The sequence below is a fragment of the Acinonyx jubatus genome, chromosome C1, assembly GCF_027475565.1.
Source record: "Acinonyx jubatus isolate Ajub_Pintada_27869175 chromosome C1, VMU_Ajub_asm_v1.0, whole genome shotgun sequence".
Lineage (NCBI taxonomy): Eukaryota > Metazoa > Chordata > Mammalia > Carnivora > Felidae > Acinonyx > Acinonyx jubatus.
The window spans coordinates 51,466,331-51,480,016 of NC_069381.1; the positions used below are offsets into that span (position 1 = coordinate 51,466,331).

General features: G+C 34.9%; 1 protein-coding gene across 1 annotated transcript in view; it reads right to left on the reverse strand.

Annotated features, from left to right (window-relative positions):
• ITGB3BP (integrin subunit beta 3 binding protein) overlaps positions 1-13,686 on the reverse strand; it is a 71,905-nt gene that overhangs the window by 4,090 nt on the left and 54,129 nt on the right. Inside the window, exons 5-9 of the mRNA XM_053214185.1 lie at positions 12,242-12,320; positions 11,708-11,804; positions 11,190-11,249; positions 4,661-4,711; positions 3,965-3,984 (exon numbers count right to left, since the gene is read on the reverse strand). Coding sequence (XP_053070160.1) covers positions 4,662-4,711; positions 11,190-11,249; positions 11,708-11,804; positions 12,242-12,320 — 286 coding nt within the window. The 3' untranslated portion in view covers positions 3,965-3,984; position 4,661. The remainder of the gene's footprint in view (positions 1-3,964; positions 3,985-4,660; positions 4,712-11,189; positions 11,250-11,707; positions 11,805-12,241; positions 12,321-13,686) is intronic.

Sequence of the window (13,686 nt, forward strand, 5' to 3'; positions counted from 1 at the left end):
GATTGATCATGACTGCTAGAAGGGAGCATAGCATGTGTATTATCTCTACACTGCCATACTGGCTCTGGAGATGAATTATCTCAGAACACAAACGAAATACAAGTTAGACATAGTGATGCAGTTCATGAGCAGTATTTTGACAGAATTCATCCTTCGTATAACAACTATATTCTCTCTAAAATATATTTTGGATTGTTACTTCCCTAAACAATAATCTTCACTGGTCCACTTCTGCCTAATGAATAAAGTCTGAACTTATTAAGCCTAGTGATCATAACTGTCAATGATGTGGTTGAACCTACTGTTCAATCGTTCTGCTTTTCTGCCTTTTTGTTCATGTTGTTCTCTCTGCCTCGTATGTTTATACAGCCCATCAAAATTACCCATTTTTCAAATTCAAGCTTCTTAGTAAAGTACAAAGTTTCCATTACTAGGGTCTGGAAGGTCCTCTGTCAGACATAATGTAGAGTGAAATAACTAGAATTGATTTTCAAAGAATGAACTCTTAAATAACGACCTAATCACTCCATCCTGAGGTGATCTATGTCTGTTGTGTATTCCTATACTATTGCTTATTCTTCATTTGGTTCTTAGTTTATACTCCTGGGTCTGAAGAGGAAGGAACTGTCAATTATTCTGCTCTCTATACTCCATGGAGGAGTGACAAACTTGACTGGCCAAAGTCCAGAACATTGGTCTACATTTTGCCAGTAATATTATATGTCACTCTTTTTACACAACACTCTTTCCCATTACTGAGTTTCCCTTTCACTGTCTCTCTCAAGTCCAATGCATCTTTGGGCTTCCTAATTTCGTGTTGTAAAGAGACCAGCCCATTTTATCTATCTCATCTGCAATCAAGCATAGGCAGGTCTATTTCAAAGTTCCGGCTTTCTCCTCAGGTTCAAGGTTTAGATTCACAGGGTTCAAGATTTAGACTCAGTGTGGGAGACAGGAGGTTCCATTTCTGCCTTAGGCACAATCTATATTAGTTACCCCAAGTTTCTGCCAGAGGATCTGCCATGTTGGAGGTTATCAATTCCTCCAACTAATTAAGTTGATACTTGGATCCTCATTGGACTCCTAGTCCCTTTTTGTACTTGCTATTGGTCAGAATCCTGGAAAGAAGAGGGGAGAGAGGTCTGGATTTGTACTGCTTATTATAGTTTGCCTTATATTATTATCATTTTATGTGTATAATATTAATCTTGTATCTTTAGCTTGACTACTAGGTTTTAAAAGGTTGGCATTATGCAAGTGCTTTGTTTATACTAAGCCATATACTTTTGTTCACCAAATGATTTATCCAATTGTTTCTAGATGAAGTATCCCAATATCTCCTGCAGTATCACCTATTACTATTTAACCCACACCATGCTTCCACCATCCCTTTGCTGGTCTTTGTACGTCTGTGACCCATAGGTTGCTGCCTCTCTTACTCACAGTATCTCTTATTCTAACATGATTTTATAAAGGCTTTGTTTGTTAAAGGCTATGGGAGTGAATCCGTATGGGTTATTTCCCCCAGTAAATAATAGAGGTCAGGAGGAATAATCACTGAAGTGTGAAAGGGCAGGAGCTGATGTGCAGACAGGGAAGCTGGCCACAACGGTATCAGGAGTACTGTGACTGTCAGAGGTTTCTAGGGCACAGGCCAAAATGAGAGAACATGGAAGAGAGACCTGAGGAAGCCTAATGTAAGGTGAGTTATAAGAAGGTTTTGAAATATGGGTAAGTTTTTGACAATGACGGGAAAAACGTATGTCAAGCAAAGGAGACAGGAACAAAGATAAGGGAATGAGAAAGATTCTCTCTGAGGAATGTGCTTGAAGAATGGTACATAATCTGGACTGAGGCACAAGGACAAGGAAAGCTGTGGTCACATGCGGGAGAGTTCTGAATGTCAGTATAAATTTGATTTTACTGTGAATGTGGTAGAGTGATACCTTCTTAAGCATAATTTGTCCAGTAGCAGAACAGGCTGTAGGGGAAAGGGAGCAAGGGGCAGAGAGGCAGGTTACCATAGGGAGGATAATATGGATGAGAGGTAATGAAGGAATAAACTAGTGCAGGGGTCATGGAAAGGAGAGGTAAACATTTTCGGAAGTGATCTAACCTGGCAGCAGTTGGGTATGGGGCCACAAAAAGGGACAGAAATTTGAGGTTTTGAGTCTTATCACTGGATGAGTGTAATCCCTAGAAAAAACAGAAATGAGGAAGAATTTGGGGGGGGGAATAATAAAAATCAGCGCACTTGGGGGACAATATATGGCAGCTGAGCTTGTGGGTTTACAGCTCAGGAGAAGGTCACAAATTGATTTGGAAACCATATACAGTACTACACTAAGGTGAGAACTAAAGCCAAGGAATGGGCGAGATCACAAAGAAACTGCCCAAAACACAGTCAAAAGAACCCAGGGAAATGCCTCAAAGGTGAAGTCCAGTTTCATTTCTTTGTCTTTTCCCTCCACTGCTTCCCACTGAAAAGGAAGTTGAGTGGTAGGTCAACTTTCATTCTTTCAAGTCTTTTGAAAGTACTCCTCAAGTTAAAGACTCAGAAGAACATGCCTAATGTGTGATGATCTTGGGGCACCTGGGTGGCTCAGCCAGTTAAGTGTCTGACTCTTGATTTTGGCTCAGGTCATGATTTCATGGTTGGTGGGATTGAGCCCCATGTCGGGCTCTATACTGATAGCATGGAGCCTGCTTGGGATTCATTCTCTCTCTCTCTCTCCCTCCCTCCCTCTCCCTTTCCCTCTTCGTCTCTCTCTCTCTCCCCTTCTCTCTCCCTCTCTCGCTGCCCTTCCCCTGCTCCCACTCTCTCAAAACAAACATTAAAAAAAGAAAAACATGTGTTGATCTTTACCAGAATCCAGCAACACAAAGCTATTCCCAGCACGCCTTAGTTACCTGAAGTTCATGGATGAGACTGTCATATACTAAATGCATATGTTCTCTGCCAGATGTATGACTGTCTTCTAATAGTTTCTGTTGGATTTCCATGGACCAGAAATTGTATAAAATGTTTAGTCCTATAAGTATGTGTGTATATGTATATATATTATATCCTTCCTGTTTAATGGGATCTAAAACCTCTGACCAATAGAGAAACCTGAAAATCACAGATCACTATTGTGAGTGAGCAAAGCACCGTCTCTAGCACCAGACTACTCAGGTTAATATCCTGGCTTTGCCTCTTAGGTAATTCTGGGACAAGGTATTTACATTTTTTTAAATGTTGATTTATTTTTGAGAGAGAGAGATAGAGCATGAGCAGGGGAGGGGCAGAGAGAGAGGGAGACACAATCTGAAGCAGGCTCCAGGCTCTGAGCTGTCAGCACAGAACCCGACATGCGGCTTGAACTCACAAACTGCGAGATCATGACCTGACCTGAAGTCGGACACTTAACCAAATGAGCCACCCAGGTGCCCCAGGACAACGTCTTTGTGCCTCTGTTTCCTCACCTATAAAATAAAGATAATAACTATATATCATGTAAGTTGTTGAAAAGGTTAAATGGAATATATATAAAGTCTGTCACATTGACAGTGCTCAATAAATGTTAGCTATTATTATAAACTATTATTTGTAGTGTACAACAGAATAAACATTCTAATGAATGAAAGTGACACAATTTTGTGTATAAGATGCTTTGCAAATATTTTTAAAACAGCTAGTTTGTTAGGAAGCTAATACTAATAATTTTAAATACCATTTCCAAAGAAATGGATTGTCAGTATAGAATTCATTTTGCATTAACTTTTTTCCTAAGAGATAGCAGGCAACATCTGGTTAGCTTCTAAGAATCTTAATTAATATTGATGCCACTAAGTCTGAGATGCTAGCTCTTCATGTGAGCTTTCAGTTATAGGTACATTAGACACTAATATCACATTATGACTCATACTGCTTCTAGCTAATATGTTATAATAAGCTAGTTATAAATCTATCATTTTTACTTACATTGCTGAATCCATAGGGAACTGTTGTGAAGGAAAGATACAACTAATTAATATATAATTATTTACTTAATTTAGCACATTTCCAAATTCAAAGACTTGTTATATCTTGTTCAGTCACATGTGTCCTACAGAAACTATAACCCACCTGTCAGTATCTAATTAGTTATTTATACTAAAGGCGCTAAATTAAGAGCCCCCTTTATACTCACCTAAAAATATGTGCTAGCTGATCAGCCTAGCTGATGGTGTTCTTTTCAATCAGCCTCTAACTCATACATTTTGTCAGACTGTCCTCTTATTTATAAAATTAGATTATAATTTCAACAACAGCTCCAAAGTTCATGTTCCTATTTTCTTTATAGACAGTACCAAATTTGATAATGTAAATAAAATGTTTCCACATGAACAAAACAATGAAATTTAACAAGGCTAACCTTAATTAGAAAGGTGAAACCCTGGGGTGCCTGGGTGGCTCTGTTGGTTAGGCATCTGACTTCAGCTCAGGTCATGATCTCACAGTTTGTGAGTTTGAGTCCCCTGTCAGGCTCTCTGCCGTCAGTGCAGAGCCGGCTTCAGATCCTCTGTTTCCCACTTTCTGTGCCCCTCCCCTGCTCATGCTCTCTCTCTCTCTCTCTCTCTCTCTCAAAATTGAATAAACATTAAAAAAAAAAAAAAGAAAAGAAAGGTGAGATCCTACCTCAGTTTAAAATGCCTTTAAGGAATTCATAGCTGTCAAGATGATATAATTCTGTGAGAAAGAAAAGTGTTTTTTTCAAAAAACAGCTTAAAGTAAGTTGTCACAGTATATGATGTAGAATAAATGCTGAATAGAATGAAATTAAAGAGCCTAAACATAAAGTTTTATTTTACATTATAAATAGCTTTGGTGCTGTAAATTCTCATTTCAACATCTTACTGATTTGCCTAATTCTGAAACATACATTTAAGAATTTAGGATAGACAGTGCTGAGTGGGAGAGAGCCAAAGCATAAGAGACTCTTAAAAACTGAGAACAAACTGAGGGTTGATGGGGGGTGGGTGATGGGTATTGAGGAGGGCACCTTTTGGGATGAGCACTGGGTGTTGTATGGAAACCAATTTGACAATAAATTTCATATATTGAAAAAAAAAAAGAAAGTGCCAAAAAACTTATTATTATTATAATACATGCTTATCCTTTATTATAATTACTTATCTTCTGTGACAGATTCTATAATCCTGAGGGCAGGACCAGGTCTGTCTGGTTCCTTAGTATATCACCAATGCTAGAACAGTGCCTGGCTCATAAGAGGCATTCAAAAAGTATTAAATGGATGAGGCACGTAAGGAGATAGCAATTTCTAAGTATTTGAAAATATTTACATTCTTTTAAGAAATCCTTAGAATGGCATTTGTTTTTATTCATTCATTGAACATGCACTGTGGATCTTCTATCCAGGTTCTATGCGAGGTTCTGAGGCTACAATATAGAGATATGACTTTTGTTTGTTTGCCAAGGAGGAGCCCGGAAGGAGCCCTGTAACCAGACGATTACAATATACTGCGACACTACAACGTTATACATTTATAAACATTCAGACAAGTGTTGTAGAAGCCTAGAAGAGGAAGCAATTTTGTTTTACCTAGGTGAGCTGGGGAGAGTCACAGAGGATGTGACATCTGAGGCTGACCTTAAAGAATGAGCAGGAGTTCGCTAGACAGAGAAGGAAGAAAGAGCAATCTAGGTAGAGAAAGGAGCAGGAGAGGCCTGGAGTTCTGAGAGATTCCAGAGGGCTGAAGCATAAGGTGTGAACAGTATGAATTAAAATGACTTCTTTCCTCCTATATGAGGTCTGAGCTAGAGGAAAAATCACCTAATACTTACTTTTCACAGAAATCTTACTTTAACTACTTAATTAGCTATATAACACTATAAATATCTGCTTTATTATTCTCCATATGTGTTTAAAATACATAAACCACTTAGAGAATTTATCTAGCTCTTTTTTGAGGAGCTTTCCTGACTACTCTAAGAGTTAAAATGGGGGAAAAAATGCTCACCTGTCAGGTGACATAAAACCAATTTCTACTAAATGTGCCAGAATAATTTTTCTCCACCTCAAAAACGGTTAGTCTTCAGTCTGTTCATTACTGTCTTTTTATAGTATTTTTATTTAATAAAACCTATTAAGACTACCATACAAATCTCTTTACTTATGCTTTTATCTTTTAACTGATCAATTTTTATATTGCTGACATCCCTTCTTCACCATTTGCTCATTTAAAAATTCATAGTATGTGAGATATGTCTCTGGAGAAAATGTCTATAAAATTTGTTACAGCTGGCAAATGTGTATGAGTCAGTGATAGCACATGACTAAATGCTTCACAGAAAATAAAATTTGTTTCTGTAGTAAGCAGAACTGTTTAAATGTTATTTATTTTTATGTTTCAAAGAAAATATATTGTGAAGTGCTGCATTGATTTAATACGCAACAATGTCTGTGTACATGCTGTAGAAGGAAAATTTATGAAACCTTTGCACAACTCCTTTAATTGAATTTTCCAAATCTCTCACCACACACAAATAATCAATATCTTCTGCAGAGAAAACCAGTCAGAATTATTACTGTCTTTCGTTTCAATTTTGTTGTCATCAGCACATACGGAGCACCTGGATATTCGTAACGTCTGATACCAAGTTATTTACACCTCTTAAACACATAATTGCTATTAAGTGAGTTCAAATCTATGGTTTAATTTTTTTTTACGGATTATTTAAAATATAAAAATGATCATACTTCTAGAGAAGTATACAAAAATTTAAATCATGGAAAAAATTATTTAAAAGGCTTTGAAAAGTAATAAATCAGTTTGTTTTTCCTTAAATCCTAGATAAATCTCAAGTAAGCAGTCAAAATGTATCCCCAAAACAGTGATGAACAGTGTAAAATAAGAGCATTAACATTATTAATAGGAAAACTATGAACCACGTACAACATACATGAAAATTGAATCCTGATACAGAGCTGAGGACTACAGTTGTACATTAATGTATATCTGTGTCACCAAAACTAATACCTCCATTTTTTATCTCCAGATAAACCAAGAACGTTAAGACATAGGAAGGAATTTTTGTTGTTTCTTCTAAAGCTCATCATGTCTAAACTTCAGACTCCAGTGCTTTTAAAACTGAAGTATTTGTCTGAACAAAGATATTGTTTAATGTTAAGGTATGAAAAGCTAAAAGGGTACTAGTCTTCTAGGGAGTGAAATCACTTGGCCGACATGATAAATGCTTTTTCAAGACTGAGTGGAGGAAAGAACAACATAATTTTAAGTTAAAAAATACTTCAGTGGATGGTTAGAATGCAAAGGCAGTATCAAACTACTTTATAGTCTTAGAACAGAAAGAGTTTAAAATTTGTCCTCTAGTCCAAGAATCTGAAAACTTTAAAATCCTATAACCCAGATGAATTTTACAATGTAAGACAGTAAGTTAGCTAAAGAAAACAGAAACATAGTTTGTGCTTTTCTTTTGAAGGCCACAGCTAGAAATTCTGAAATATTTTGTATTACAAACAGCTGAGACAATCAACTTTTTTGAACAATGTAAAGTTCAGATGGTTACATTTCATTTCAAATATGCATACTGCAACCTACACAATTATTCTCAAAACAGATAAAATATGTTTTGGACTAAAGCTAAGTGTCTAGATTTCATATCTTGGCAATGGCTCTACAATTTGCTTACATTCTTTTCAAAAACATTTTGTTTACTGGAAGTACTGGTCATAGACAAACAATGATGGTATTTTCTAATATCTGCAGAAAAAATGAAAATACTAAGTACTATATAATGCCATCTATTGACTTGGGAATATCTGTATTAAGTTGTTTTAAGTAGAGGTTGATTATATAAAGTAAATAAATTTCATGCCTTACCATGTGATGATAATGTGACATTCCATCTGTATCAACTCACTGAATGGTCATGTTTTAAATCTTCAGCATAACAAATTAAGAATAATTATGAAAATTCACATCCAAATCTGACAGAAAAAGGACCTTTCATCTCATTATTTTTCTAAGAGTCATAAAGCCAATATTATTTAGGAAAGTGAGGTTAGGCTTACTTCCTAAGTAACTGAAAAAAGAAAGAAAGCTTTCCTTTGTTTAAGAAAATGGTACTTAGCAAGAGAGATCCTCTTTTATTCATATACCCTATCAAAGCATTCCCTGATTTGCAACGTCCAGTTCTTTTCAAAACTATGAAAATCTCAGTGTACCTTTTAATGTTATTGTGTATGTTTTAATTTTCCCTGAATGTTACATAAAGCCTTAAGAATGTGTGTCAGATGTCTATTTATTTAAATCACTAAGCATGTTATTTTTACAATTATACTGCTCTGCCTGTCATAAAGACTGCAACGGATGCCAAACAAGCTATTTTTCCTGACATGGAAAAATAAATAGAACTAAAGGACCAAGCTGAAGGGGCAACAATAGCATAAATGCTGGAATTTTCCTGATTTTGTCTATTTTAACTATCCTAGGAAAATTTTATGAGAATCTGAAGGACATTCTTTTGATAGTAAAACTAGTAATTTTTTTCTTAAAAAAATTTTTTTTTCAATGTTCATTTATTTTTGAGAAACAGAGAGAGACAGAGAGTAAGTGGGGGAGGGGCAGAGAGAGGGGAAGACAGAATCCGAAGCAGGTTCCAGGCTCTGAGCTGTCAGTACAGAGCCTGATGCAGGGCTCGAACCCATGAAATGTGAGATCATGACCTGAGCCAAAGTCAGACGCTTAACCAACTGAGCCACCCAGACGCCCGTGTTCTTATTTTCATTCAGTACCTAATAAAACAAATCCCATACATATTATGGGAGTTGTTTTTGTATTATATAATTTCTAATATTATGAATATTCCCAAAACATTTTAAAATGTAAACAATTCTAGATAATAGCATAGTAAAAGAAAGGAGTACATTAGAAATTTCTATAAAAAGCTGAAGGCTTGATCCCTAAATAAGGAATGTATATACAAAGCAAATTAGTTTCACATGCCAAAGCACTAGCAAAGTCCTTGTAAAATGAATGTGTAAATAAAAGGGGTTAAAAATTAACTCAGCAAAAAAGTTATACACATATATACATATATATATACATATATACATATATATATATATGTATGTATATATGCATGTGTTGGTATCATCTTTAATCAAAAACAAAATAAAACCACCAAAATAAAAAAATATATATATTATGAACCAGAGAGAGAAAGAAAAACACTCAGTAAAAATACTCAAACTCATATTATAAAAAAAGTAACCTTCAAAAGATTTTTCAGACAACAATACTTTTAAAAAATTAGTTAAAAGGCTAACAAAGATTTGAATAAACTCAGGAAATATTAAGAGCTAAAGCAGCTCTTGCCAAGAAACAGAAACAGAAGATGACATATATTGTGATATATATAGATATAAAATATATATCTATATACATAGCTACTACATATTTTATGTATCTAAATTCAGTTTTCATTTACACCACAACAAATATTCAATTCTTATTAGAAATTTTAAAACATGATGTAGTCACAGGATCTCCTTTATACATGAACAAACACTTGGCCCTTAGGGAAGGCCTGGTAAAGGGCAAGTCAGTTTTAATGCCTAAAATACTAGAAAATAGTTTTAAGGCTGGTCATGTATATACACAAAGAATTGGTATACACTAGATAACTGAAAGGAGACAACTTTTTACCACATGTCTTAATAAATGTCTTAATAAATGTTCAGGGAGGGAAAAATACTTTTGGAAAAATTTTTTCCCATTATTAAAATGATGATTCACTTATTTATTCTACAACTTTCCCTTCCTCCTTTCTCAAAACTTGGTGAAAGCCAACTATGTAAAGCCTAATTCTAGTCAATTCTAGAAAATTACAGATTAAAAAAAAATATTCATACCACTGGCACAGAATATAAAGAAGAGAGATTTCCTCTAGATGGGAAATAATAATCATTACAATTTCCCATTATGATCCTCTAAAATCTCTCATGTTAAAGGAGACTAAAACCACTGAAATCCGGTTACACATTATAATCAAGTTTCACAGTATAGGAGGGAAGAGACCTCAAGTCTTTTCTAAGAGCTGCTTTCATGTTCTTAAATTCTTGCGATCACGGCGGAAGTTAGCTGCTCAACTGAAAGGCTCAGGAAGCCTGCTCAGCTCTCTTCCCACATGAGTTCTGGAGGAGTACTGCCAGGGCTCTTGCCCTGTATTAATTACCCAGGTGGCCTCGGAAGTAAGCAGCAGGGAATCCCAACACTTCCCGCGGCAGTCTCACCACAGACTTGTTAAAGATCCTAAATAATCCTAAATATAGTCTCATATACTAGATTGGCTGAAGTAGTTTCAGTTATGCCTCATATGTTTGCAGGGATTGCAAAATGGCATTGATGTCAGTAATATTAAAATGATCCTTCTTAAGTTGGTCTAAAGGTTTTAATATTTTATAGTCCACGATCATTTTGCTTACTGAGGTATGGATATGCATGTGTTATGGGAAAACCTGCTAATTTCGTTTCCCATACTGTGAAATGCTCAGAGGCATATGGGTTCACAGTAGATCAAACATCATTAATGCTCTGAAAGTTTTCAGAACACTGGTTACCGAGTAACTTTTTATGCAATGTATAATCCTAATTCAACACCAAAAATTGTTATATATTAATGCATTGTTGCCCCTATTTGTCTGTATTCTCAAGAACTTTTAATAAAACGACCAAATTTAAATCTTAAACTGAAAATTGTATTTCAAAAGATATTTTAAAAGTTTAATCATCGGGGAGCCTGGGTGGCTCAGTCGGTTAAGCGGCCGACTTTGGCTCAGGTCATGATCTGGTGGTCAGTGAGTTCAAGCCCCGCGTCGGGCTCTGTGCTGACAGCTCAGAGCCCTGAGCCTGTTTCAGATTCTGTGTGTGTCTCTCTCTCTGACCCTCCCCCGTTCATGCTCTGTCTCTCTCTGTCTCAAAAATAAATAAACGTTAAAAAAAAAAAAGTTTAATCATCAGGGAAGTTATCATAGTCTGCCAAATCCAGTATAAGGTTTTTCAAATGGGATTCATGATTTTTTAGAAGATCACACTAAAAAAGGGCTCATGATGATTGGTTTTAAATGGTGAAATGAGATGAAAGGATCTTTTTTTTTATAAATTAAAACACAACTCTTTACCTTTGTTGGGAGGTCCTGAACTCTTCTTTTCAAAGAGTTTTTGTTTTGTTACTTTTGTCACTAAAAAAAAAAAAAAAAAAAAAAAAAAATCCCATGTTAAGAACTAACGTGGAATGCAAATAATTTCTCATCTTAGACTAACTTAATGAAAAAAAATAATTTTAAGTAATACACATAGATTTCAAGTACAAAATGCAATACCTTATTATATCTTCCTTAAATAATGAGCACCAAATTTTTAAAAAGCCTGATATTCATTTGCAAAGGCATATTCTTTCCCTTCATATTCAGCAAGAATCCCTGAAATAACATATCGTGGTAAAAGATATATGGCTTCTGATTTTCTAAATAATATTTTCAACACATGTCCAGTAGTGCCATAGATAAAAAAAGTCTATCAGATTTAAATATGGGAAAAACTATTAGGCTTATCTCTAAAATTGAGAATATTAGAATACATATATAAGTTTACAAATAAGGAATGGAGGTGCCATTGAAAATTCATGAATTTTTCTTACTTAGCTCTTTCGTTTTCTGCATTTCTTTTTGTAAGAAGAAACATGACATACGGGAGATACCAATGAGCTTTCCAAGCTCTCTACTGCCCTCCAAAGCCTAAAAGAAAGACATCTTAAATGAGTTAAGTTCTCTACAAATACAACATTGCTGACAAGTCTAGTAAAAATACAGTTTACTGTTTCTTTCATCTGAAAAACTTGAATTCTGTGGTAGGAAGTTTAACTTTTTTTCTGGTAGGTCAACTACTGCAAGCATTAAAATGCCTGAATAAAAATAATTTATTAAAAACACTAAACATGATCCACAAATTTACTTTTAAATGTGAAAAAGCCAGATCTTACTAAAATATTATGGTTAATTAATGTTCATATAAGAAAAGAAATTCCTACATAAAAAGTAACTAGACATATTCCCTGTAAGTTCTTTCCTGGATTGGATTCTCCAATTTAGGGCTTCTTTCCTATCTTCTTTTTTCAAATGGGGTAGGAGATATATGAAAAATTATACATCTCAAAGGAAAAAAAAAAGCAAACCTGTATACTACTTAAATTTTGCATTATTTCCAGGATTTCTTCTGATGATTTTTCAACTTGAGACAGCAACACCATGAATCTATAAATGAAAAAATATACATATTTAGCAAGATCAGCATTTAAACAGTCATTTTCACAGCTTTAATTCTTTTTAAGAGATCTTAGTTTCATTTTTCTAATTCTTTTCTTTAAAAAGCAGTAGAAGATGTAAATGTTCCTCCATCATTCTTTCATCCCTTTACAAACACAGTGTATGTGACCAATCACCCTGTCTTTGGGATTTTCGCTGAGCAGTGGGAGAGGATGTGAAGATGTGGTTAGTTGGCTTGCTCCCTTCTCAGAGTGAACACTAATACACCATCGAAACCTGTGAGTCAGTGTTACCCAGTAATTTTTGTAATAGGAAAAGAAGTTTTACGGTTTTCATATATTTCAGTGTGAAAAAGATTACAAAGGCACTCTATTAAATTTGGAAACAAAGAAAACTTCACTTGTAATCCTATCTACTGAACCTATCTCTAGTTAGCATGCTACCATACTGGAAAAATTCTCTTAGGTTTTTGTTTTGTTTTTTTTAATTTCTATAACTTTATATCATACTTTCTGCCCTTAATATAATATTACATATTTGTTTTTGGCCACATCACCCATATGTTTATAATTTAAAGGCTGCACAATATTGTACCTAGTAAACATACCAAAGATGATTTAACCATTCCCTTGTTCTTGCAGTTTTAGTGTCTTTTCCAATTTTTATATAGTCTCATAGCTGTATAAGATAATCTATATCAGTGCAGTCTAATAGAAATAAAATGTAAACCACATATGTAATTTAAAGTTTTCTAGTAGCCACAATAAAAGAAGTAAAAAGAAATAAGTGAACTTAATTTTAATAATATATTTTATTTAACCAATATATCCAAAGTATTATCATTTCAACATGTAATCAATAAAATTATTCATGAGATATTTTATGCTTTTCTTTTTTTTTCAATATATGAAGTTTATTGTCAAATTGGTTTCCATACAACACCCAGTGCTCATCCCAAAAGGTGCCCTCCTCAATACCCATCACCCACCCTCCCCTCCCTCCCATCCCCCATCAACCCTCAGTTTGTTCTCAGTTTTTAAGAGTCTCTTATGCTTTGGCTCTCTCCCACTCTAACCTCTTTTTTTTTTCCTTCCCCTCCCCCATAGGTTCCTGTTAAGTTTCTCAGGATCCACATAAGAGTGAAAACATATGGTATCTGCCTTTCTCTGTATGGCTTATTTCACTTAGCATCACACTCTCCAGTTCCATCCACGTTGCTACAAAGGGCCGTATTTCATTCTTTCTCATTGCCACGTAGTATTCCATTGTGCATATAAACCACAATTTCTTTATCCATTCATCAGTTGATGGACATTTAGGCTCTTTCCATAATTTGGCTATTGTTGAGAGTGCT